Source organism: Colias croceus, chromosome 6 (genome assembly GCF_905220415.1).
Source record: "Colias croceus chromosome 6, ilColCroc2.1".
Classification (NCBI taxonomy): domain Eukaryota; kingdom Metazoa; phylum Arthropoda; class Insecta; order Lepidoptera; family Pieridae; genus Colias; species Colias croceus.
Genome location: NC_059542.1, coordinates 1,796,807 through 1,821,234, shown reverse-complemented (window position 1 = coordinate 1,821,234; position 24,428 = coordinate 1,796,807). Strand labels below are relative to the sequence as shown.

The window sequence follows — 24,428 nt, the reverse complement described above, 5'->3', positions numbered from 1 at the left end:
GGTTGTATTGAATAAATTGACTTGACTGACCGGTTGGCTTGGTTGGTAGTGACCTTGCCTTCCAAGCCAAAGGTCGTGGGTTTGATTCCCACCCAGGGCATTTGTGTGATGAACATGGATGTTTGCTCTGTGTCTGGGTGTTAATTATCTATATTAGTATTTATTTAAAATTATATATGTAAGTTTATCAGCCATCTGATTTCCATAACACAACCGAAAGCTTAGAATAGGATCAGATCGGGTCGTGTGTGAAAGAATATCCTGAAATTTTTATTTATTTATTATAAACAAAAATACTCTATTTCAGATCTAAAGAAGCTGTACCCGGTAGTAGAACCGAATCTTTCGGACTCCGGATCAGCAGATTGCGTACTAGAGTTTCTCTTACACTGTGGCAACCGGTCCTTACCCGAAGCGGTCATGACAATGGTCCCGGAAGCCTGGCATAATGACCAGACCATGACGAAAGAAAAGAGGGACTATTATATGTGGGCTTCCTGCGCTATGGAGCCGTGGGATGGACCAGCTCTAATTTCCTTTACTGATGGACGGTATATTGGTAAGTTTTGACCACATTCATGGTAAATTTGCCATTCTCCTGCTTTTTTTAGGTACATGAAAATGTATATAATTTAATAGGCATAAAAATAAATGCTGTGCTCTGAAACATTCCTCTTAACATTTGCCTTCTTTAGTTATAATTATGTTGTAATTTAACTTTTTTATCTTTTGGTTATGCATAAATTGCCTATCGTCTACTACGTATTATTATTCAATATTAATTGTTTTAAATTATGATAGAAATGCCGTGCTTAATGCAGTTGCCAAAGAAGAAGGTTCGTTAGCTTATAAAAGATTTGATTTCTATTATTAAACATTCATATAATATTTTCAGGTGCCATTCTGGACAGAAACGGTCTCCGTCCGTCCCGTTTCTACGTGACGAGTGAGAACATTCTGGTGATGGCGTCTGAGGTCGGAGTGTATGATGTGGACCCAGATAAAGTTATTCTTAAGGTGGGTTATTCATTTCACTTGAATTAAAATTGAACATTTTAGTATTTGCGGGTACTTATTTTTGAGTGACCTACGAGGTCAGTTGACATCATAACTTAAATTCATACCAGTAGATAATTACAATAATTGTAGCGACACCTCGCTCTGAATCGCGCAAGCGAAATGCTTTCGCTACAGAGCATAAATACAACTTTCCGACATCATTCATAGGGGCCTTACCGGCCCGCCAGTCGAGTAGACTGGTCGAGGATCATCCCCCCTTTTTCGATGGAGGAATTCCACCTTCCTTCCTACACAATAATTGTCCAGTATGTTTTGTAAATAACAGTAATGAAGGTATTCTTACTGCCCTTGAATTGTATTATTAGTATCAAACTATAGCTATTCAAAGAAATATAAAAGAAAATATTTTAAAAATATTATTATGAACTTACAGAGCCGATTGAAGCCAGGTCGTATGTTGCTAGTGGATACCGAAGAAAAGAGGATCATTCAAGATGTCGAGCTTAAGAGGGAAATTGCCAAGAGCAGACCACATTCGGATTGGCTTAAGGAACAGGTACTTGAAGATAGAGCTAAATATCTCACTTTAAAATTAATTGTCATACTGTTTGGATATTTAATTATATATTAACTATGTTTTTGGTAAAATAGGCTGTTATACATATCAAAGAAAAAAAAATAGATCAATTTCTGATAATAATAATCAAAGTCTTCTTTTTGAATACACTTCACGCTTCTTGTCCTGAAATAGAATCCTAATCCTTTATCATATATAATAATAATATTGTAAAATTTTCCTGCTTACTTATTGGGCTAGATGGTAAGTCATTAATATTACAATTACAATGTTGTGCAAAAAAATTGAGCCAACTTTACGCCACAGATTTTTAGTAAATCTATAACATTAAATTATTCTAATTTCAGATAACAATGGAAGATATCCACAAATCGGTTCCACAAGAGAATGGTTCAAACAGTGGTGGTGTAGAAGGAGCTATATCAGGCCTCGCTGATAAGAGATTAGGCCTCTTTGGATATACCATCGAGTCTATTAATATGTTGTTGCTGCCTATGGTTCAGAATAAGTGAGTAATATGTGCTTATTGTAATATTAATAACAGTTTTTTTTTCTTTTCCTTTGTGGGTAGTTGTAAATTTATGTGTAATTTTTTTATATTTTACTATGTCTTGCAAAACATTTGAAAGTATACAACTGGATAGTTACTTTAAGTAAAAATAAATGTTATTTTGATTAATTATATTCGCGTGCAATTGTGTAAATATTTAATTAGTGGACGATAATGCGATTATGTTCACATTGTCATTGTCATAGTGCCAATGGTAAAGGCGATTATTTTCTTTACATAGGATATCTTTTTAAATTATGTCTCTCATATTATAACTTTTGAGTCAACTCTCTCTCTATAATAATAATAACTTACAGGAAGGAAGCGCTCGGCAGTATGGGCAATGACGCCCCGCTTGCGTGTCTGTCCCAGTTCCAGCCGCTGCCATATGAGTACTTCAAACAACTGTTCGCGCAAGTCACCAACCCGCCTATTGATCCCTTCAGGTATATAATTAAAAAAATTATAATTAAAGAGTGTGTGTACTTATGTACACGCGTTAGAAGTTATACTTCTTTGGCGTATGGAAAAAATACTAGAATATACAACTTGAACATAGTTATCAATTTGCATACCACCTACAACTAACTTCATGTTGTTAAATTTAGGTGTCGGTGTGCGCGCGCATCGTAAAAATTCACTCTCATCATTTTTCTCCATCGCGCCAAAAGAAGTATAACTTCAATAACTTTGAAATGGCCAGAAATATGTCTGTTGCTGTGAATAAATTATCTACTGCTACCGCTACTATAACGACATAGAGAACATTTATTTCAGTCCAATACACAAGACAAAGTATATGCACAGCTTTACAAAATGTGTTGCAAAATAATATAAATATATTCTAACTGTTTGCCAACCACAAAACATGAGCACAAAATTTATTTATCAATCTGGTTTTGATTTCATACAAAACTGACAAAACCAAAGACAATATCTAATATCTCGATAATATTTTAAATAAGATATTATATAAATAACAACATTATTAAACCTTATGATTACAGGGAGAAGATAGTAATGTCTCTCATGTGTCCGATCGGGCCAACCGCGAACATTCTGGAACCGAGCGCCGAATTCGTACACCGTATATTCTTACCGCAACCCATCCTGTCCATACCGGATTGTGAAGCTCTGAAGAAGACTAACTATAGGGGATGGAAGGTAAATATATTAATAATATTCATATACAGGGTTACAGGTTAAGTCGACCTATTCCTGTTAAGAGCGTATAGTAGGGGTCAAAACAAACTGATTTGATCTTATAATACCATATCCAAAAGTTAGCCGTTGAAGAGTTATTGCAATTTTAATTTTTTTCTTGAAAATGCCACTTTATCTTCGCATTTAGCGTTTAATTTTTTATTTTACTTATTTGGTCTGGGTTTTTTTGAGTTTTTATGTAAAGGTTGAGTTAAACAATAATTCTCAGCAATAAAAATCCATATCGCTGCAAACAATTCAAAGAAATGGCTTTTAATCTAAAAATAATAACATTAAAGTAATTTAGTTAACTCGTTTTAAAGAAAGATATTGAAAAAAGTCTCTATGAAAATGTGTCTGCAGATGTTTTTAAAAACATGTGCATGTTCTTAGCTATGTAAAAAGGTATGATAACCTCAGGTAGCATTCGTAGATTCCAAGAAATCGGGGATAAACATGGGACAGTGTTAGTAAAGTACAACATCAGAATAAATTTTGTCATAATTTATTTTTCTTAAAAACTTTACAGTTCCTGCTCAACATGACTTCCTCTATTGCGAACACATATTCGAAACCTTTTCCGCAGAGTACTCTTAGTCAAGAGCCAATTAACAACTGGGGTAGTCACCCCAGTTGTTAATTGGTTCCTCATCTTATTGGCTGCATCGATAATTTTTTGTCGTAAAATATCAACAGATGGAATCGGGTTCGGCTCATTGTACACCAGACTCTTCATATGCCCATACGTAAAAGTCCATGGGGGTTAAGTCTGGACTTCTAGCCGGCCATGGTATGGGCCCACCTCTTACGATCCATCTGTTTGGACAGATGATGTCTAACCATTCTCTAACAATTCTTCTGTAATGTGCAGGGCAGCCATCATGTTGGAACCACATGTCTCTTAACAAAGTCAGGGGTATGTCTTCAAGTAGGTCGCTTAAATGTTGGCGCAGAAAGGTCTCATAATTTTCACCATTTAGGTTGTCCGGAAGGAAGTATGACCCAATTAATTTATTTGAAATTATCCCCATCCACACATTAAGACTGAATCGTCTTTGTGATTTTTTTGGATTCTTCTTATTAGGATTGCCACGTGCTTTCGGAGCCCAATAGTGAGCGTTATGGGAGTTTGTGATACCGTCTTGATAAAGAATGGTTAGACATCAACTATCCAAACAGATGGATCGTAAGAGGTGGGCCCATACCATGGCCGGCTAGAAGTCCAGACTTAACCCCCACGGACTTTTACGTATGGGCATATGAAGAGTCTGGTGTACAATGAGCCGAACCTGATTCCATCTGTTGATATTTTACGACAAAAAATTATCGATGCAGCCAATAAGATGAGGAACCAATTAACAACTGGGGTGACTACCCCAGTTGTTAATTGGCTCTTGACTAAGAGTACTCTGCGGAAAAGGTTTCGAATATGTGTTCGCAATAGAGGAAGTCATGTTGAGCAGGAACTGTAAAGTTTTTAAGAAAAATAAATTATGACAAAATTTATTCTGATGTTGTACTTTACTAACACTGTCCCATGTTTATCCCCGATTTCTTGGAATCTACGAATGCTACCTGAGGTTATCATACCTTTTTACATAGCTAAGAACATGCACATGTTTTTAAAAACATCTGCAGACACATTTTCATAGAGACTTTTTTCAATATCTTTCTTTAAAACGAGTTAACTAAATTACTTTAATGTTATTATTTTTAGTTTGAAAGCCATTTCTTTGAATTGTTTGCAGCGATATGGATTTTTATTGCTGAGAATTATTGTTTAACTCAACCTTTACATAAAAACTCAAAAAAACCCAGACCAAATAAGTAAAATAAAAAATTAAACGCTAAATGCGAAGATAAAGTGGCATTTTCAAGAAAAAAATTAAAATTGCAATAACTCTTCAACGACTAACTTTTGGATATGGTATTATAAGATCAAATCAGTTTGTTTCGACCCCTACTATACGCTCTTAACAGGAATAGGTCGACTTAACCTGTAACCCTGTATAATGGAAAAATTCTGAAAACTGTATTTTTAGATTCGATATCGATTGTAGACCACGCCACTAGGATTAATTTAAAAAATTATATACGGTATAGTTTTAACATTCCTACGATTTTATTATAGATAGAAAGAATGTAAAGAAAAGGCAAAACACAAAGTGTTAGTTATGAAAAATAGTTGCTTGTGTGGTGAGCGGATGATGACGTATTCGTCCACGGGTTCACTGCGGGGCTCGGTTCGTAGTGCTTGTAGTGAATGCTAGATTTATGATTGACATTCTTTTAATAAAAAAAAAACTTGAGAATGAACAATTAAACAAACAATGAAACACTTCAAATGTCAAACGTGTCAATAGATGAATAGCGACTTAATCGCCTATTACAGATATAAGCTTCTTGCCTATTACGAACGCGCGCACCATTACGTATTTGGGCTTAAAAATGTCTTCCGCAATTGTCAATTTTTATGGACCGCATTCAATCTTCTTAGAAAACAATTTGCTATATTTTATAAATTTATAAAGAACTAGCTTTCCTCCCGCGGCATCGCCCGCGCAGTCAAAGAAAAACCTGCATAGTTCCCGTTCCCGTGGGATTTCCGGGATAAAATCTATCCTATGTCCTTTCTCGGGTATCAAAATATCTCTATACCAAATTTCATGCAAATTGGTTCAGTAGTTAAAGCGTGATTGAGTAACAGACAGACAGACAGACAGAGTTACTTTCGCATTTATAATATTAGTATGGATAGAAAAAATTCGATCACGAGGCGGGACTCGAACCCGCATCCTTCGCGCCATTCCGGGGCGGATGCCTAACCAACTCAGCCATTCGTGACCCGCCTGAGCAATCGAATTTATTCTATTCTTTCAGTTTTATGTGTCTTAAGGGACACACCGCGCGCCATCTATTGAGATGATTTAACAACCATCTCAACCAATATGAAGTACCAACATTCAGTGAATACAATATTGTAACGATGGAACACGACCTTTTCTTGAATTTATATTTTTTGTTTTTTTTTATGGCATTCAAATGCTTTATAAATATAAATTTATAAAGAATAGAAAGAACGAGTGGCTGAGTTGGTTAGGCATCCGCCCCGGAATGGCGCGAAGGATGCGGGTTCGAGTCCCGCCTCGTGATCGAATTTTTTCTATTCTTTATAAATTTATATGTATAAAGCATTTGAATGCCATAAAAACCAAAAAATATAAATTGCTATATTTTTTTTTTTTCAGAAATTAACGATTCTACGGTATATTTTAAGTAGTAATCAATATATAATTCATTTTAAGCTATTGCATAGCTTCTATCGCGGGCCTTGAGCGCGGGGACCGAATCGAGAAATTCCGTAACGAAAAAACCTCACGCTCCCCACGGGGACGGGCGGAGGTGTGGCTTGAAGGCATAGCATGCAATAGCTTTACCGCGGCAGTCCCCGAGTGACACACGTCGTTTTTTTTATTACAGACAAAAGTGATAGACTGCACTTTCGAGTACACGGACGGGCCGCTGGGGCTGGAGGCGGCGCTGAGCTGCATCGCCCGCAGCGCGCACGCGGCCGCCACCGCCGGCTGCCAGCTGCTCGTGCTCAGCGAGCGGGCTGCTGGCCCTACCCGCGTGCCCGTCAGCTCGCTGCTCGCATTGGGTAACATATCCCCACTAGCATACAACGCATACATATATACAACATATTATACGTATACAGTATACTCTAACGCGACATGAAACGACACTTAAGCATATGTGTTCGTAACATCGCTTGCGGCTATGTGTGCGTGTCTGGAGAGCCGCGGGGCGCGGGGCGTGGAGCGGGCACACGCCGTGATTTGACGCCTACTGATCGAGGTAAGTATCAACTATCAACCGTAGCGCTAACACGCTGCGGCTCAAGGTCACCGGCGCTGTGACTCACGTACACAGAGTATTACGGGTCTGCCACTAGTTAGTCCGCTGCTGGGACTAAGTAAAAGGTCTCCCAAACTAGTTAGCTAGCGCACTTGCGTCTGCACGCGCTGCTAACTTGTACAGACACAAGTAAAACCATGCGAACGAGTACACGGACGAGCCGCTGAGCTGCTACGTGAATAAGATAATATTTTTTATGATCGATGAAATCATGTATAGCGCTCGCTTCGCTCGCCTTATAACTACTATCGTTGTGTGTATTAATTTTTTTCAAACGATTAGATTAAAATCCTGAAATATTTATATATATCAGGATTTTAATTTATATTTACTTAAATGTATTTTCTATTTACCAGTCAGTTAATAAATAACGATATTACAGGCGCGGTACATCACCACCTGATTGAGACACGACAACGCATGAAGGTCGGCATTATTGTGGAGACTGCTGAAGCGAGAGAGGTTCATCACATGTGCGTTTTACTTGGTAAGAAAATATTTAATATTCTCTGTAGCCTATTATTTTTAGTTGATTAGTTTCTTGTCCCCACCAGATCAAGTTTTTCTTCCTATAATTTTTTTACTACTCAATTGTTTTTTCACTATAACTAAAATACAGTTAAACAAGGATATAACAATTCTTTCATTAGTGCCTATAAAATATACCGTCTACTTTACCTATATCCTTGATTCTACAGGTTATGGAGCAGACGCCATTTGTCCGTACCTAGCGTTCGAGCTCGCGTTTTCTCTGCGCAACGACAACCTAATAGACCCCAATCTGACAGATAACGATATATACTCAGCTTATCAGAAGGCTATCGAGACTGGCTTGGCTAAAGTCATGGCTAAGATGGGAATTAGTACGCTACAGTCGTACAAGAGTGCGCAGATATTTGAGGCCGTGGGGTTAAGCGAGGAAGTCGTTGATAAGTGCTTTAGAGGCACGCAGTCGAGAATTGGTAATGATTATTTTTATAAAAATACAATATAAAAACAAATAAATTGATTTATTATTTTTATTGCTCATGAGTACTTTGAATAATAATTTGAACATCTATTAGTTATCGCCTTATAACACTATTACAATCCAGATTCTAATCATTTGCCAAAACCAAATATTATGTCGTATTTTATTTCATTAATTCAATTATATTATGATAATCGAATTCACAGTTCACATGTCGGCCTTTACTTTATTTATTGTGTATTTTTAGGTGGTGTAACATTTGAGATTTTGTCAAAAGAAATTTTCGATCGCCATGCGCTGACTTATGGCGACTGCAAAGATATGCTTGTGCTACGGTAAGATATTTTTTTAATATTTAAGTAACAATTCAATTTGAACAAAGTTCGTATTTACAAAATGGTGAACAATTTATCTTTATTATTGAAGAGAAACTTCCTATCGGGGCTGGAAAACATTCCATTTCTCCGTTACGCGCCATCTTTTTTTTTCCCTACCACGAGTTATTCGACCTTATTTCTGTAAGGTTGCATATACATAGTAAATTATTTTTTGAAAAATAAGGTCATAATGAAGTTTCACTTCTTACGTGTGTACACGCACACATTTTTTTTATAAATTTCGTTCTTTATTGTATAAAATGTTTATGTTTCACAGTAACCCAGGCTACTACCACTGGCGTGCGGGTGGTGAGAAACACGTCAACGATCCGATGTCTATAGCCAACTTGCAAGAGGCTGCAAATAACAACAACCATTCTGCTTATGATCGCTTTAGGTAAATAATAAATATATCTTATTAAAGGAACCTTAAAAATTGATTTGTATGCGTGCACATAACGATGCATGTTTTATAATAAGTCTATGTACATGATTAATTTCGGTGACATAAAATGTACTCATTATTGCATAAAGGCAATGTAGAAAGGAAACCACTAAAAGTACAGTACTAATCTACAAATAATATTGGTAACACCTTTTTAAATCAACTAAATAAATGGATGAAAAAGCGCTTTTAAAGCTTGTATTTTATACTAATTGTTTAATAACCAACTAAATAAAAAAAAACGACGTGGCACTCGGGGACTGCCGCGCCGCGGTAAAACTATTGCAATTTGCATGCTATGCCTTCAAACCACACCTCCGCCCGTCGGAGTGGGAAGCGTGAGGTTTTTTCGTTACGGAATTTCTGGATTCGGTCCGCACTCAAGGCCCGCGATAGAAGCTATGCAATAGCTTAAAAATCTTACTATTTTACAGGGAAAGCACGCTAGAATCAGTGCGTGCGTGTACGTTGCGAGGACAGCTCGAGTTGGTGAAACTAGACGAGCCCATACCGCTCAGCGAGGTCGAACCTGCCTCGGAGATTGTTAAGCGGTTTGCTACTGGTAATTTGGAATTATGTTATTTTGTTGAATATGTAGAAAAATAGAAATAAAATTTGAAAATATATCAGTTATTGATGATTTTGTTGAAGGCATATGAGAATTCACTAGATATGAAATTAAAACATTTTATTATTTAATGATGGTTAAATGCATTTAATACACATGAACTTTTATAAATCTTTATTAAAATTATAACCTACATACTACCCTGTAATAGTAAGACAGTTGCGAAAAGCTACTATTTATATTGCTAATCGTTCCTTTCTATATGATTTTGAATATTTTTAACAAAACGCGTGATATAAAACTATGTATTTACTTTTAGGTGCTATGTCATTCGGTTCTATTTCACTGGAGGCACACACAACTCTCGCTATCGCTATGAACCGTATCGGTGGTAAATCCAACACTGGAGAAGGTGGTGAAAATGCTGATAGATATCTTGATCAGGTCAGTACGATCATTAATTATTTTCTTATTCTTTGAAATGAAATAAAATAAACAAATACTGTTACACTACCGACGATCGAACTTCCGCGATTTAATTCCGTAATACATTTATCAAATCTAGCCAAAGAATTTATAGCATGTATATTTGGCCAACATTTATTGTAAAATGAATTTCCAGGAACCGGAGTTCAACAAGCGCTCTGCTATCAAGCAAGTGGCATCTGGTCGATTCGGTGTAACTGCATCATATTTGGCTCATGCTGACGATTTGCAAATCAAAATGGCGCAGGGAGCCAAACCTGGAGAGGGTGGGGAGTTGCCTGGTAAGATATTAATACGTATTTAATTTTTGTACTCACGATATTTTTTATCATAGAAATAAGGATTGGTGCAATATTGGATAGAATTATTTCTATCCAAAATAATTATTTCATATATTTCACCAAAAAAAATTAAAAATCGTTATCGTGACAGTGATAAACTTATTAAATAGGTATCAATTTAATTTATTTCAGCTGATATCATTCTATTTGAGCAAACATTATTTTCACCAATAAAGAGCTTACTTTAATTCTTGATTAGCATAGGTCATATTATAATATCTTTTACATCCCCGGTTCCAGTAAACTAAATATAAGGCAAATTGTATTACTTAATGGTACCTTTATATTCCAGGTTACAAAGTAACAGAAGACATAGCCCGAACACGCTGTTCCGTAGCAGGAGTAGGACTGATCTCTCCACCACCTCACCACGATATCTACTCTATTGAGGATCTGGCTGAATTGATCTATGATCTGAAGTGTGCTAACCCTAAAGCTAGGATATCGGTGAAGCTAGTGTCTGAAGTGGGAGTCGGTGTAGTCGCTTCAGGCGTGGCTAAGGTAAGTTTTAATTTATTTATCAAGTGCTGTGTTCTATAATTATAAGGAACTTTTAATCGTGAATTGAATGCCCTATGCCGAAATGTAGTTTTTGTGTTATTTGCTTCTAGTCGTTTTTACTTACATTTTAATATATAGTTTGAACTGCTCAGGAGGTATATGAAGTTAAACAAGCGCAACGTCTTCATTTTAGTACGATTACTTTCATTTTTTGTACAGTTTGTTTTGCAACATTTTATAGCTCATACTAGCTGTCCCGCGCGGTTTCACCCGCGCGGCTCCGCTCCTATTGGTCTTAGCGTGATAATATATAGCCTATATTACTCGTGGATAATGTAGCTTTCGAATGGCGAAAGAATTTTTAAAATCGGTCCAGTAGTTTATGAGCCTATTCATTACAATCAAACAAACAAACAAAGTTTTCCTCTTTATAATATTAGTGTAGATAAAACTATGGAAACTCCACACGTAATAATATGCTAAAATATTTTGCCATCAAGGCATATTTCATTTATTAAAAGTTTCCATACTAATCACATACTATTCGCAGGGTAAAGCAGAACACATTGTAATCTCGGGTCACGACGGTGGCACTGGCGCCAGTTCCTGGACCGGCATCAAATGCGCCGGGTTGCCATGGGAACTGGGCGTGGCTGAGACTCACCAAGTGCTCGTGCTTAATGATCTGCGATCTAGGTAAATTACAAGTGTCTATTTAATTTATAAAATATTTATACAGTCAAAAATGCGGTTCTACCTTCCTAGCTAGGATAATTCTGTACAAAATATGTGTACCCTTCTAACTTCTTGGCAAAAAATCTCGTTAGCTAGTTTTAGTAAATTAATGGAAAATAGAAATTTTCGTTCCAATCAACACAATCAATTTTGTTATTATTATAGTAGGTATATTATTAGTAAGTTTTGTATTGCAGAGTGGTTGTACAAGCTGATGGTCAAATCCGTACTGGTTTTGACGTGATGGTAGCGGCGTTACTCGGTGCTGATGAGTTTGGATTCAGTACTGCGCCTCTCATTGCACTTGGTAAGTTCAATATTAAGTAATAAAATCGTAAAAAATCAGTTTTTTTTTCAGCAATTAATTTTAACACTTAACGTTTGAAAAAATATTTTAAAAAATCCCTAGTTTCTTTATTTGTTAGTAAGCAAATTTATCCATCCAGCTTTCTTCGCATATACAAATCATATAGTAGACAAATAAAAGTTATCCTCTGTATCTCAATATTTTCAAAAATCGCACTATCATCTGATTCTCAAGATATTACTTTCCCATGTCGAATTTAAAAATATTTTTTCCTTTTCACAGGTTGCACAATGATGCGTAAATGCCACTTGAACACGTGTCCCGTTGGTATCGCTACACAGGACCCCGTGTTGAGGAAGAAGTTCGCAGGAAAACCTGAACATGTTATAAATTATCTGTTCATGTTGGCTGAAGAGGTGAGTTTATTTTGTGTATGCGATAATTATTGTTCCCTGAAAATAAAGTATAGAATACGGACAGAAATTACAACGATATCTGAAGTATTTCTTACATTTTTTGTTTATTGCTGTTGTTATTTTTTGAGAAATAGATAAGATTGTTTAATCTATTTAGTAACGAAGAAAAATTCTCTAATCAATAACTATATAAGCTAAGTTTTCTTTCGTACTTTCCGTCAATTCCAATATACTTATAACCTTTTTGAAGTTATACTTCTTTTGGCGCGATGGAGAAAAATGATGAGAGTGAATTTTTACGATGCGCGCGCACACCGATACCTAAATTTAACAGCATGAAGTTAGCAGTGGCGTGCCTAGGGTGTAAGGACTGGGCAAGCCCAAATTTTTCGAAGTGTTTGCTGGGTACCCTTTTCTAGAATTAGGTATACACTGTGTTACTAAGTAGGTACCTATGTTCGTTATAAAACTTATAAAAAATGTGAACATACCGAATCAAATCTTCTAAATCTTCACGCGCGCCCGCAAACAGTTGAGTCAAACGTTTACCATTACAATCATATTAAAATCTATATCTATAAATTATATAAAACTGTATGACATTATATTATAAAATTGTACAGATCATTTATATTCTTATTCAAAACGCCGATCTTTCTGAAGGAAATATTTTATAACATCAGAATAGAAGTAGGTACCTACTTAGGTGATTGTTTTAATTCAATTAACAGCTCTTTCTCAGTGACAGTCATTGTTAATTCAGAAAGGCGTTCTTGGCCTTGTGTATTTCTTAAATACGTACCTACCTACCTATGAATTCGATTTAACGCTGAGAAAGCACGCTCCGTGGAAGAACAACTAGCAAGAATCGTAAATACCAAAATATGTGCAAGTTTCATCAGAAGGCTTCTTCTAACCAATTCTCATTCATGAAATCGATTAATTCGTAAACATTACAATTAAAATTTGGTTTATGTTACTTACTGCACAAATCGGGAGTTGGTTTTGATGAAGAAATTAATCGTTGTTTTACAGTAAAGTTTAATGATTTTACCTTTCCCCGCTGAGCACAAAGCAAACCATCACAATTTACAATACAATCTGTGTCGCGACACTTATTTTATCACAAAATTCGAAAAACTTAACCTAAATTACACCGGTATAATCACGCGCTAAACAATAATATTCACGACGTTCGTTCGCGCGACGCGCAATCGTAACTATCTTCACACTGTTAAAGCCCGGCTTTGTTGGCCATATAAATTGCTATAGAATTCTATAGATAGGTATGTAGCTACTTCAACGAAATTTCATACGTTAGAAGAGATAAGCGCAAAGCCCGGTAAAAGCCCACGAGTGCAAGCGAGAGAACTATATGTCACTCAAGAAGGACACCGCGCTGTTAAGGCCGTGTACGCGGTCCGTGCGCTGTTTGGCTCAAATATGTGATTTTTCAAACCAGATTGTCCATCAACCACTTATCTTACAAACATATGAATTACTAATAATTTTAGGAAATTTTATTGTCTATATAGTTAGTTAAGAGTTTTTTTTAATTAATACAGTATTTGTGAATACCATCAAGATAACTGAGCCGATGATTACTTGATTTCGCTTTTAGTGTCAATTTCGAAGCTAAAAATATCTGAAATCGCTGACAGATCTAACACACAATTTTTTTTAACTAACTGCAAAAATCCTTATTAAAATAGTTAGTTAAAAGATTTTTTTATTTTGGACTCCTAACTTACGAAATTAAAATCCGAACAATGTGAATTTTTTTAGAAAATATAGTCGACAAAATGATTATTTTCACCAAGATATTTGACTTAGTTTAATATAATTTTTACATATTGCAATAAAAGAACGTCTTACTTATAAGATAAAATTTAAAAAATCAGCTAAGGTACCTCTATTATTTTTCTACAATTTTTTTTAAAGTACTATAAAACACTGCGCGCGACCCGATTAAAATCAGTCGGCAGCGAGCCTTTCCAGAGAGAGGACATGTTGCTCGGCGCTCTCCTGTGGACTTATGCTGTTCATAGTAAAAGGATAGCGCAAGCCGCGATCTATCGTAATAGATCGCGGAGATTTTGACTTGCGTTAAATTGAATAAGCCCTCTTAATACAAAGTACGACTTTATTTAGATAGCAAGAAGGATGAAATTAAAAAGTTTGACTCGAATTCGACATTGTTTGTTGGTGAGTTTTCATTGAATTTCGGAGCAAATTTTGAATTGCTCGTTGCGCGCGAATATTCAAAAGTGAATTTGGGTATTTTCCTGTCTCGTAGCGAATTCCTTAGGCAAGCCGGGCTTTTCGGCTTGTATGAACGTACCGCCACTGGAAGTTAGTTCTAGGTGGTATGAAAATTGATAACTATGTTCAAGTTGTATATTCTAGTATTTTTTTCCATACGCCAAAGAAGTATAACTTCTCACGCGTGTACATAAGTACACACACTCTTTTTATTGTTATTTTATTCGATTCTTTTCCAAAGGTCCGCGAACACATGGCAGCAGTAGGTGTCCGTCGTTTCCAAGAACTAATCGGTCGTACGGATCTTCTGAAAGTGCGCGAAAACAACGACAACCACAAGGCGCGGGCTCTAAACCTAAGCCTCATACTGAAGAATGCGCTACATATGCGGCCTGGAGTTAATATCGTGGGCGGATCTAAGAGTCAGGTGGGTCAAAGTGTGTGGAAATGTAGCCTTTTATTGCTATTAAGTGTTTTTGTTAAATTTGTGGGCGGGTCCGAGAAACAGGTGGCTGTTTTAGCTTATCCTGAAGTGGGTTTGGCAATAGTATGGGCCAAGAGTTAGATCTATTCAAAGTACGCGAGGACGACGACACCCATACACACATAGACACACTGACTATTTTGACTTACGACCTGTCAAATACAGATAATTTCACAATATCACATAACTTACAATGTAACAAATTATGGGTAGAACCCAAATGTTATCAACTTATCATACAAGTCAAGCCAACTTGTTGAGAATAAAAAATAGAAAGAACATACGGCCCGATCGGTCCACGACACAATAGATTTTCTATTGTGTCAATAGATTAAGAGTCAATAGATTTTCTATTGTGTCTGTGATTCCGGGGCCTGAGTTACGTAGTTACCCATGCGTAATCGGACGTTCAACAACGTACGTAAATTATGCATTGCGAACAATTTTTTACTTGCCCATGATATTAGCTATTATAATGATATTTGATATTATAATTATTTTCTCTTATTATTCTTTATACAGGACTTCCAACTAGAGAAACGTCTGGACAACCAAGTGATCCAGCAATGCGCTGGAATATTAGACGGCACTCAACAAAATATAGACATCTCTATGAAGATAACTAACGAAGACAGAGCGTTTACTTCCACGCTGTCTTACCATATTGCTATGTGAGTAGAGATTTTCTTGATCGCTTCTTCTTATATGGAAAATATAGTTGACGTTTAATATCTTAGTTAATAAGTATTGCAATCATTGATTGGAAGGTAATAAATCAATTTCGATTTGAAACAACTGTCTTTTAATATAATATTATGTAGATGCAGAAGTATTAAGTTTTTATTTTAAAAACAGATTTATAATTATTTGTCTACCTTTTAGTAATAATTTATAAATTGTGAAACTAATTTAACACGGGAATAAAATTGTAAAAAGTAAAAACATTTGCTATCCACATTGGCCATACGACATTGTTTAAAAACAGTGCGTAATTAAATACCACTCAAACTGAAACTCAAACATTATTTTATTCAATTAGACCTTTTAAATAAGCACTTTTGAAACGTCATTACATATTTTAACATTTACCACCGATTCGGAAAGCAGTATCTACGGAGAAGAACCGGCAAGAGACTCCGTAGTTGCTCTTTTAAATTATGTCAGTTTTACAATTTAATGATACAATATACATAATTATGTAACATCATAATATATTATAATAATAATAATATGCCAAAGAACTGTCCTGCGGTTAACCCCTCTTTATTAATTATCTTATAATTATTTTTAGGAAATATGGCGATGCGGGTCTACCAGATGGTACTTCGATAAACATTTCTCTCGTGGGCTCCGCAGGACAGAGTTTCTGCGCGTTCATGTCAAAGGGCGTTACTGTTACTTTGGAGGGAGATGCTAATGATTATGTTGGTGAGTTAAATCTATATTACTACTAGCGGTCCGCCCCGGCTTCGCCCGTGGTACTTATTCACGTTTTCTCTACATAAGAACCATCCTCGTACATCAAGGAATATAATAAAAAAAGAATTAAAGAAATCGGTTCAGCTGTTCTAAAGTTATGCGCTTACCAACATATTTTGGGATTCATTTTTATATTATAGATTTGGTTTTATTACGATCTATGTTAATTTTATTATAAATAACTCGTTATTTTTTAAGTAAGCTTTCGTTTTTCCAACAGTAATCTTTAAAATTATATGTACTGTCTATTCTATCCTAACAAAATGTCAATCAATTGATTGCTCTATTTACATTTTCTTGCTATTAGGAGTTAATAACTTATAAGGATAAACTTGCGAATAAATTTAGTGTTGTCATATTATTCTCAATAAACAAATTAGTGTCATAAAGTACTTTTATTTATTACAGGAAAGGGATTGTCCGGTGGTAAAGTGATAATCTATCCGCCAAAGAGCTCACAATTTGAATCTCATTTGAATGTAATCGTTGGTAATGTTTGTCTGTATGGTGCTACCTCGGGAAGAGCTTACTTCAGGTTAGTTACTTTGTAAGATGTGTCGTTTTCGCAGTTAATCAGTTTTCAGTTTTTATAAGATGTATTGGGTAAAAAAATATACCCAATACATCTTACAAACTTATACGTGTGATATATGTATTTAATTTACACTTCATAATTATTATTTATTACATAACTTCTCGATAATAATCAAAATTATAGGATATGAGAGTCATCTTATGAATTTATCTGCTTTTATTCCAAGTGTCTATACGCATTACTTTTCTTGTTATATATTTTTTTATGACAATTAACTCTATATCCACAGGGGTATAGCATCAGAGCGTTTCTGCGTCCGCAACTCCGGTTGTGTGGCCGTAGTAGAAGGTGTGGGTGACCACGCGTGCGAGTACATGACGGGCGGTGCTGTGCTTGTGCTGGGGCTTACTGGACGCAACTTCGCTGCGGGCATGAGCGGTACGAACTTGTATAGCGGTTTACTGGGCTTAAGTTAGACATAGTGGCATAGTACTTGTGCCTTTTTTTATAGTGGGGAAATCTTCCAAAGATACCCACGGCCCCCGGGGAAGGAGCCGTGGGTTATGTCGGATTCTTACCGACTAAAACCCCACTGTGTTCCGTCGAGCCCGTAATGATGGGGCCGCGGGTATTGGTTGGAATTCTTCCGCGACATAGTACTTGTGCCTAACTTCAGTCCAGATAGAATATAGTTGGGCGCAACTCCGGTTGCGTTGCCGTAGTAGAAGGTGAGGGTGATCACGCGTGCGAGTATATAACGGACGGTGCTGTTCTCGTGCTAGGGCTTCCTGGACGCAACTTCGCTGCGGGCATGAGCGGTACGAACTTGTATAGCGGGTTGAAGTTGGCGATAGTGTCATAGTACTTGTGCCTAACTTCAGTCCGGATAGATTGGATAGTTGTGTATTGTGTGACCGTGGTGGAGGGAGTGGGTGATCATGCGTGCCAGTACATGATGGGTGGAGCTGTTCTCGTGCTAGGGCTTACTGGACGCAACTTTGCTGCTGGCATGAGTGGTATGCACTTACTATACCAATTATATTAGACCAGGGTGAAGTTCGCGATAATGGCAGTGGCGGTACGTTCATACAAGCCGAAAAGCCCGGCTTGCCTAAGGAATTCGCTACGAGACAGGAAAATACCCAAATTCACTTTTGAATATTCGCGCGCAACGAGCAATTCAAAATTTGCTCCGAAATTCAATGAAAACTCACCAACAAACAATGTCGAATTCGAGTCAAACTTTTTAATTTCATCCTTCTTGCTATCTAAATAAAGTCGTACTTTGTATAAACAGTGCGGTGTCCTTCTTGAGTGACATATAGTTCTCTCGCTTGCACTCGTGGGCTTTTACCGGGCTTTGCGCTTATCTCTTCTAACGTATGAAATTTCGTTGAAGTAGCTACATACCTATATTCTATAGAATTCTATAGCAATTTATATGGCCAACAAAGCCGGGCTTTAACAGTGTGAAGATAGTTACGATTGCGCGTCGCGCGAACGAACGTCGTGAATATTATTGTTAGTATGGTTTAGCGCGTGATTATACCGATGTAATTTAGGTTAAGTTTTTCGAATTTTGTGATAAAATAAGTGTCGCGACACAGATTGGATTGTAAATTGTGATGGTTTGCTTTGTGCTCAGCGGGGAAGGTAAAATCATTAAACTTTACTGTAAAACAACGATTAATTTCTTCATCAAAACCAACTCCCGATTTGTGCAGTAAGTAGGTAACATAAACCAAATTTTAATTGTATTGTTTACGAATTAATCGATTTCATGAATGAGAATTGGTTAGAAGAAGCCTTCTGATGAAACTTGCACATATTTTGGTATTTACGATTCTTGCTAGTTGTTCTTCCACGGAGCGTGCTTTCTCAGCGTTAAATCGAATTCATAGGTAGGTAGGTAGGTACGTATTTAAGAAATACAGAAGGCCAAGAACGCCTTTCTGAATTAACAATGACTGTCATTGAGAAAGAGCTGTTAATTGAATTAAAACAATCACCTAAGTAGGTACCTACTTCTATTCTGATGTTATAAAATATTTCCTTCAGAAAGATCGGCGTTTTGAATTAGAATATAAATGATCTGTACAATTTTATAATATAATGTCATACAGTTTTATATAATTTATTGATATAGATTTTAATATGATTGTAATGGTAAACGTTTGACTCAACTGTTTGCGGGCGCGCGTGAAGATTTAGAAGATTTGATTCGGTATGTTCACATTTTTTATAAGTTTTATAACGAACATAGGTACCTACTTAGTAACACAGTGTATACCTAATTCAAGAAAAGGGTACCCAGCAAACACTTCGAAAAATTTGGGCTTGCCCAGTCCTTACACCCTAGGCACGCCACTGGATAATGGCATAGTACTTGTAGTTAACTTAAGCACAGATTGATGTTGATAGTGGAGGGAGTGGCCGCGGAAGCTGGAATTTTTTTTCAGAATTAGTATTTTTCAAATGACATAATAAGACGGTTGAACTATTCTTACCTAAAATTTAATCAAATATTTTTTACATAAAACAGGTGGTATCGCATACGTGTACGATATTGACGGCTCGTTCATGCAAGGCAAATGCAACCCCGAGATGGTAGAACTGTTGCCGCTCGAGAAACAAGATGACCTTGATATTGTGAAGAAACTTCTGGAAGAATTCGTGGAATATACTGGGTAAGGGATAGAGTTTATGAATGTGTTTCATGTTGTTGTGAAATTTTTGTTGCAGAGTTTAGTTGGAATAATTATTTTAGAAGGAAATAAGGAATAACATTGAACATGCCTTTTTACCCTTAATTTATTATTTATCTTGGAAATTTAATGTATTGTCATAATAATATCATAATATATTTTTTTTTGTCTCAACTTGACTAATAGAAACAAAATCTATTCAAAGAAAAAGATACAGATAATTATTATTCACACATTCTTTTCAATTTATAGTTCGATCATCGCCAAAGAGCTGCTCGAAACCTGGCCAGAGCCAGCCAAGAAATTCGTCAAAGTGTTCCCATACGAATATCAACGGGCGCTTAAACAGTTGGCACTTAAACAACCCCAAGCGCCAAGGACTGAAACTAATGGAAAGGAAAATGGCGTCGTCGATATTGAAGAGGCTGTTAGGGACATTGAAAACGATAAGAAGAATCTCGAAAAGATCTTGGATAAAACTAGGTAGGTGGAATGTTTATATTGAAAAAAAAAAACACGACTGATTCTGTATCTTTTTCTATTAACCCGTGATCTTGGTTTGGATTTTATATTTCGAATATTGACACAATTCAAATTCAGTTTAAAATTCGGACAAATGAATGTCGAACAAACTAACCTCAAATTTAAATTCATTCAAAGAAGTCGGACTTGCGTATCTTTAAATTTAAGCTTTTCACAGTTTTCCTTTATATGTCCTGTTATGCTAGATCCAAATTCGTATCTCCTTTAATAACTCATCCCCCGGAATCACAGACACAATAGAAAATCTATTGTGTCGTGGTCAGATCGGGCCGCTCGGGGCTCAATGGGTTAACTTTATCAATTTCCCAGGGGTTTCATCAAATACCCGCGCGAGACATCAATGTACCGTCCCGCGGAGAAGCGTCTCCGTGACTGGGACGAGATATACAACTTCGCGCATGTCCGCCGCGGGTTGCGCGTACAAGCGGCGCGCTGTATGGACTGCGGGGTGCCGTTCTGTCAGAGCCAGCACGGGTGCCCGCTGGGGAATATCATACCCAAGTGGAACGATCTTATATACAGGGCGGATTGGAAACAGGCGCTCGCGCAGTTGCTGCAGACGAATAACTTCCCGGGTAAGTGTGCTAAACTTTGTAAGAAGAGAAATTAATTTCCCAATTTGCCTACCCACCTTTAAGCCGGCAATACGTTCGCGGTGTTCCCTAATGCTGTAAATTGTAATGTACGGCAACTATAACCTACCATAAATGGGTCGCTTGCTCCATTGTCGGGGTGGCAGTAAGAAAAAAAAAACACAAAATATGCCAAACAACTGAGGTGTTTGTTGTTCGTCTTTATATCAACAGATTGTTCGTCTTTTGAATTTCTAAAATACATCGAACTCATATTCAAACATTTATTTATTCAATTAGACTCTTTCTTGTAGCACTTTTGAATCTTCATAACGTATTTTTAACATTTACCACAGTCAATAAACCGTAACACTATCAAGAAATCAAACGCGTTTCAAAGAATTGATTACTTTTTATTAACTTTTCCAAAGTATTCTGTATCAACACATCATACCATTAATATCTCCAGAGTTCACGGGCCGCGTGTGTCCGGCGCCGTGCGAGGGCGCGTGTGTGCTGGGCATCTCGGAGCCGCCCGTCACCATCAAGAACATCGAGTGCGCTATTATTGACCACGCCTTTGAGAGCGGCTGGCTGCAGCCTGAGGTGATTAAAAAAAAACACCTAAAATCACTTATTCACCTACACACATACATTCATATACGCACACGCACTCATGCAAGCGTATATGCACACGCACGCGCGCTGTATGGTAATAAGGAAGTAAAAACAGCGTTAATAGTCTTCTATTTATTTAATAAAATACCATAAAAGCTTTACAATTATTAATATGCAAAAAATAAATGAAATATTTCAGTCACGTTTATTCAGTTTTTCTGTTCTTTCAAAATTTATATATTACAATCATCTAGTTACTACATGTGATCGCTTTTGTTAATGTATGGATTCATTCTTAATTATTTAACTATTAAAATTCAACTTTTTAAAATATTTTAATTGTAGATTCCAACAAACCGCAACGGCAAAACAGTTGCCGTCGTAGGCTCCGGACCAGCGGGTCTGGCCTGTGCACACCAGTTGAATAAGGTAATATTTATGAATATTAAGTTTTAATATTTACATCAGAACCCCTGTTTATATAATACTAGCGGTCCGCCCCGGCTTCGCCCGTGGTACATATGAAAAATAGATGTTGGCCGATTCTCAGACCTACCCAATATGCTTACCAAATTTCAGAGGAATCGGTCAAGCCGTTTCGGAGGAGTATGCAGACTAACATTGTGACACGAGAATTTTATATATAAGAAGATAAAAATTAAAAATCCGCCTTAAATTGACAATATTTCATATCTATCTATAAATTACTTTGAAATATATTATTTTAAGTTGACGTACGAAACTCGTCTATGACTTGATTAAAAAAAGAAATCTTCATTATCCGTTCTGCGGCTGCGGAAAGCGGCCGCACACGCGCTGTTTGACTGCTTTGCGAGGCTTTTCGCTCTGTGTAGACCCGATTAATATAAACACATAGACATAGCACTCAAAGTGTCTCGGCAGAAATGGAGGTGGGCGGGACATATCTGCAGATTAAGTGACAACAGGTGGACCAACAAAATCCTAGAATGGCGTCCTTGGACCGGACAAAGAAAAGTTGGCCGTCAGCCTACTAGATGGGCTGACGACATAGTGAAGATCTTGGGACGGAAGTGGATGCGAGCGGCAACGAACAGGAAGGAATGGCGTGCACATGAAGAGGCCTATACCCAACTTTGGGTTAAACCAGGCTGAAAAAGAAAGAAAAAGATATAAACACAACGAGTAATTGCTTTGCGACATTCAAACTCAAACTCAAACTCAAACATTCATTTATTCAATTAGACTACTATTTAGTAGCACTTTCGAATCGTCATTACATAATTATTTTAACATTTACCACCGATTCGGAAAGCAGTGATCTATGGAGAAGAATCGGCAAGAAACTCCATAGTTGCTCTTTTAAAATCATGTCGATATTACATAATATGTAACTTATATCTAAATACATAATATATCATAATATACAAAGTATACATTACATTGCTCGCTCTGTATAGTCCAGCTTATAATAATTATATAAATATCTATCCCCAGGCGGGTTACCTAGTGAGCGTGTTCGAGCGCAACGACCGTCCCGGCGGGCTGCTGCAGTACGGCATCCCGAGCATGAAGCTGGGCAAGGACGTGGTGGCTCGGCGCCTGCAGCTGCTCGCCGCGGAGGGCATCGCCTTCAAGTGCAACGTGGACGTGGGCAAGGACATCTCCGCTGTGGACCTGGCCAACGAGTGAGTGTATAACATATCAGAGATACGCGTGCTTCTAGCAGTACAAGAATGCATAATTCATAATTCAAATGTATTTCCTTACTCAATAGATTAAGAGCTAGCGCGCACGAGCAACTTTTGTCTCCGCAACTATTTTGTCTCTCCCATCAACTCTATGGGGAGTTGCGTCGCTACGTGCGCGCACTTTCTTACTAGCCCATAGGTGGGAGAGACAAAATAGTTGCGGAGACAAAAGTTGCTCTTGCGCGCTAGCTCTAATAAGATGAAATTTTTTAAAGAAGATACGAAAATAGACGTATAAACGTCGACTGATGTCATTATACCGCTTTAATCGCTAATCACAAGTATTTCAGTCCTGTGAATTCACAACAAAAATATAACTATTGTATTTTAAAAGGTCTTACCATCAGATTCTTGCTAAAAATCACTTTGACAGTTGCAAAAAGGCCCATTAAAAATTACTTTTTTAATTACTGTTCCTCATAAATACGATGCAGCGGTGGATTGTTTAAAAAAACCACTTCTAAAATGACAAAAATAGTTTAATTAATAAAATATCCCTACCAGATACGACGCCGTGGTCCTGTGCACGGGTGCCACTTGGCCACGTGACCTTCCCATCAAGGGCCGGCAGCTGAACGGCATACACTTTGCTATGGAGTTCCTCGAGGGCTGGCAGAAGAAGCAGGCGGGCCCTGCGGGGGGACAGCATGCTAAGGTCGCTCCACATATATCGGCTAAGGATAAGGATGTGCTGGTCATTGGGGGTGGGGATACTGGGTAAGGATGGAACATGTATAGCATTATCTACAATTAACACTTACACGAACATAGAAAAACACACACAAAAAACAACAAAAAAGTCATTCATACATTTAGCTTTAGTTATTAGTTATAGACGTGTAGAATCAACAAAGCTAAAAACAGTGTAATATTTATGGCAATTAAAATATATAATAAAATACCGGAAAATTTTAAGGAACTACCAGTAAATCTTTTCAAAAATAAACTGACGAACTGGCTAATGGTAAAACAATTTTATGACATTGAAGAGTTTATGACTTTGAAGTAGTGTAAACTGAATTGTGTGTGATAAGTGAAGTGTGTAGTGATATAATCGTGTTTAATCGTAGTGCGTTCGCGTAATTG

General features: G+C 37.0%; 1 protein-coding gene across 2 annotated transcripts in view; it reads left to right on the top strand.

The window, feature by feature from the left end:
* LOC123692791 (glutamate synthase [NADH], amyloplastic) overlaps nt 1-24,428 on the top strand; it is a 63,199-nt gene that overhangs the window by 24,968 nt on the left and 13,803 nt on the right. The window contains exons 9-39 of one of the 2 annotated variants that reach the window (XM_045637583.1): nt 308-559; nt 896-1,017; nt 1,454-1,576; nt 1,838-1,840; nt 1,945-2,105; nt 2,465-2,593; nt 3,155-3,311; nt 6,831-7,008; nt 7,651-7,755; nt 7,967-8,230; nt 8,486-8,573; nt 8,893-9,012; nt 9,495-9,622; nt 9,948-10,072; nt 10,251-10,395; nt 10,748-10,956; nt 11,507-11,652; nt 11,889-11,998; nt 12,281-12,414; nt 14,918-15,103; nt 15,683-15,831; nt 16,452-16,588; nt 17,048-17,174; nt 17,464-17,612; nt 19,717-19,861; nt 20,132-20,362; nt 20,732-20,997; nt 21,464-21,600; nt 21,958-22,041; nt 23,089-23,279; nt 23,847-24,059. In XM_045637583.1, coding sequence (XP_045493539.1) covers nt 308-559; nt 896-1,017; nt 1,454-1,576; nt 1,838-1,840; nt 1,945-2,105; nt 2,465-2,593; nt 3,155-3,311; nt 6,831-7,008; nt 7,651-7,755; nt 7,967-8,230; nt 8,486-8,573; nt 8,893-9,012; nt 9,495-9,622; nt 9,948-10,072; nt 10,251-10,395; nt 10,748-10,956; nt 11,507-11,652; nt 11,889-11,998; nt 12,281-12,414; nt 14,918-15,103; nt 15,683-15,831; nt 16,452-16,588; nt 17,048-17,174; nt 17,464-17,612; nt 19,717-19,861; nt 20,132-20,362; nt 20,732-20,997; nt 21,464-21,600; nt 21,958-22,041; nt 23,089-23,279; nt 23,847-24,059 — 4,714 coding nt within the window. The remainder of the gene's footprint in view (nt 1-307; nt 560-895; nt 1,018-1,453; nt 1,577-1,837; nt 1,841-1,944; nt 2,106-2,464; nt 2,594-3,154; nt 3,312-6,830; nt 7,009-7,650; nt 7,756-7,966; nt 8,231-8,485; nt 8,574-8,892; nt 9,013-9,494; nt 9,623-9,947; nt 10,073-10,250; nt 10,396-10,747; nt 10,957-11,506; nt 11,653-11,888; nt 11,999-12,280; nt 12,415-14,917; nt 15,104-15,682; nt 15,832-16,451; nt 16,589-17,047; nt 17,175-17,463; nt 17,613-19,716; nt 19,862-20,131; nt 20,363-20,731; nt 20,998-21,463; nt 21,601-21,957; nt 22,042-23,088; nt 23,280-23,846; nt 24,060-24,428) is intronic. The other variant, XM_045637584.1, reaches the window with a different exon arrangement.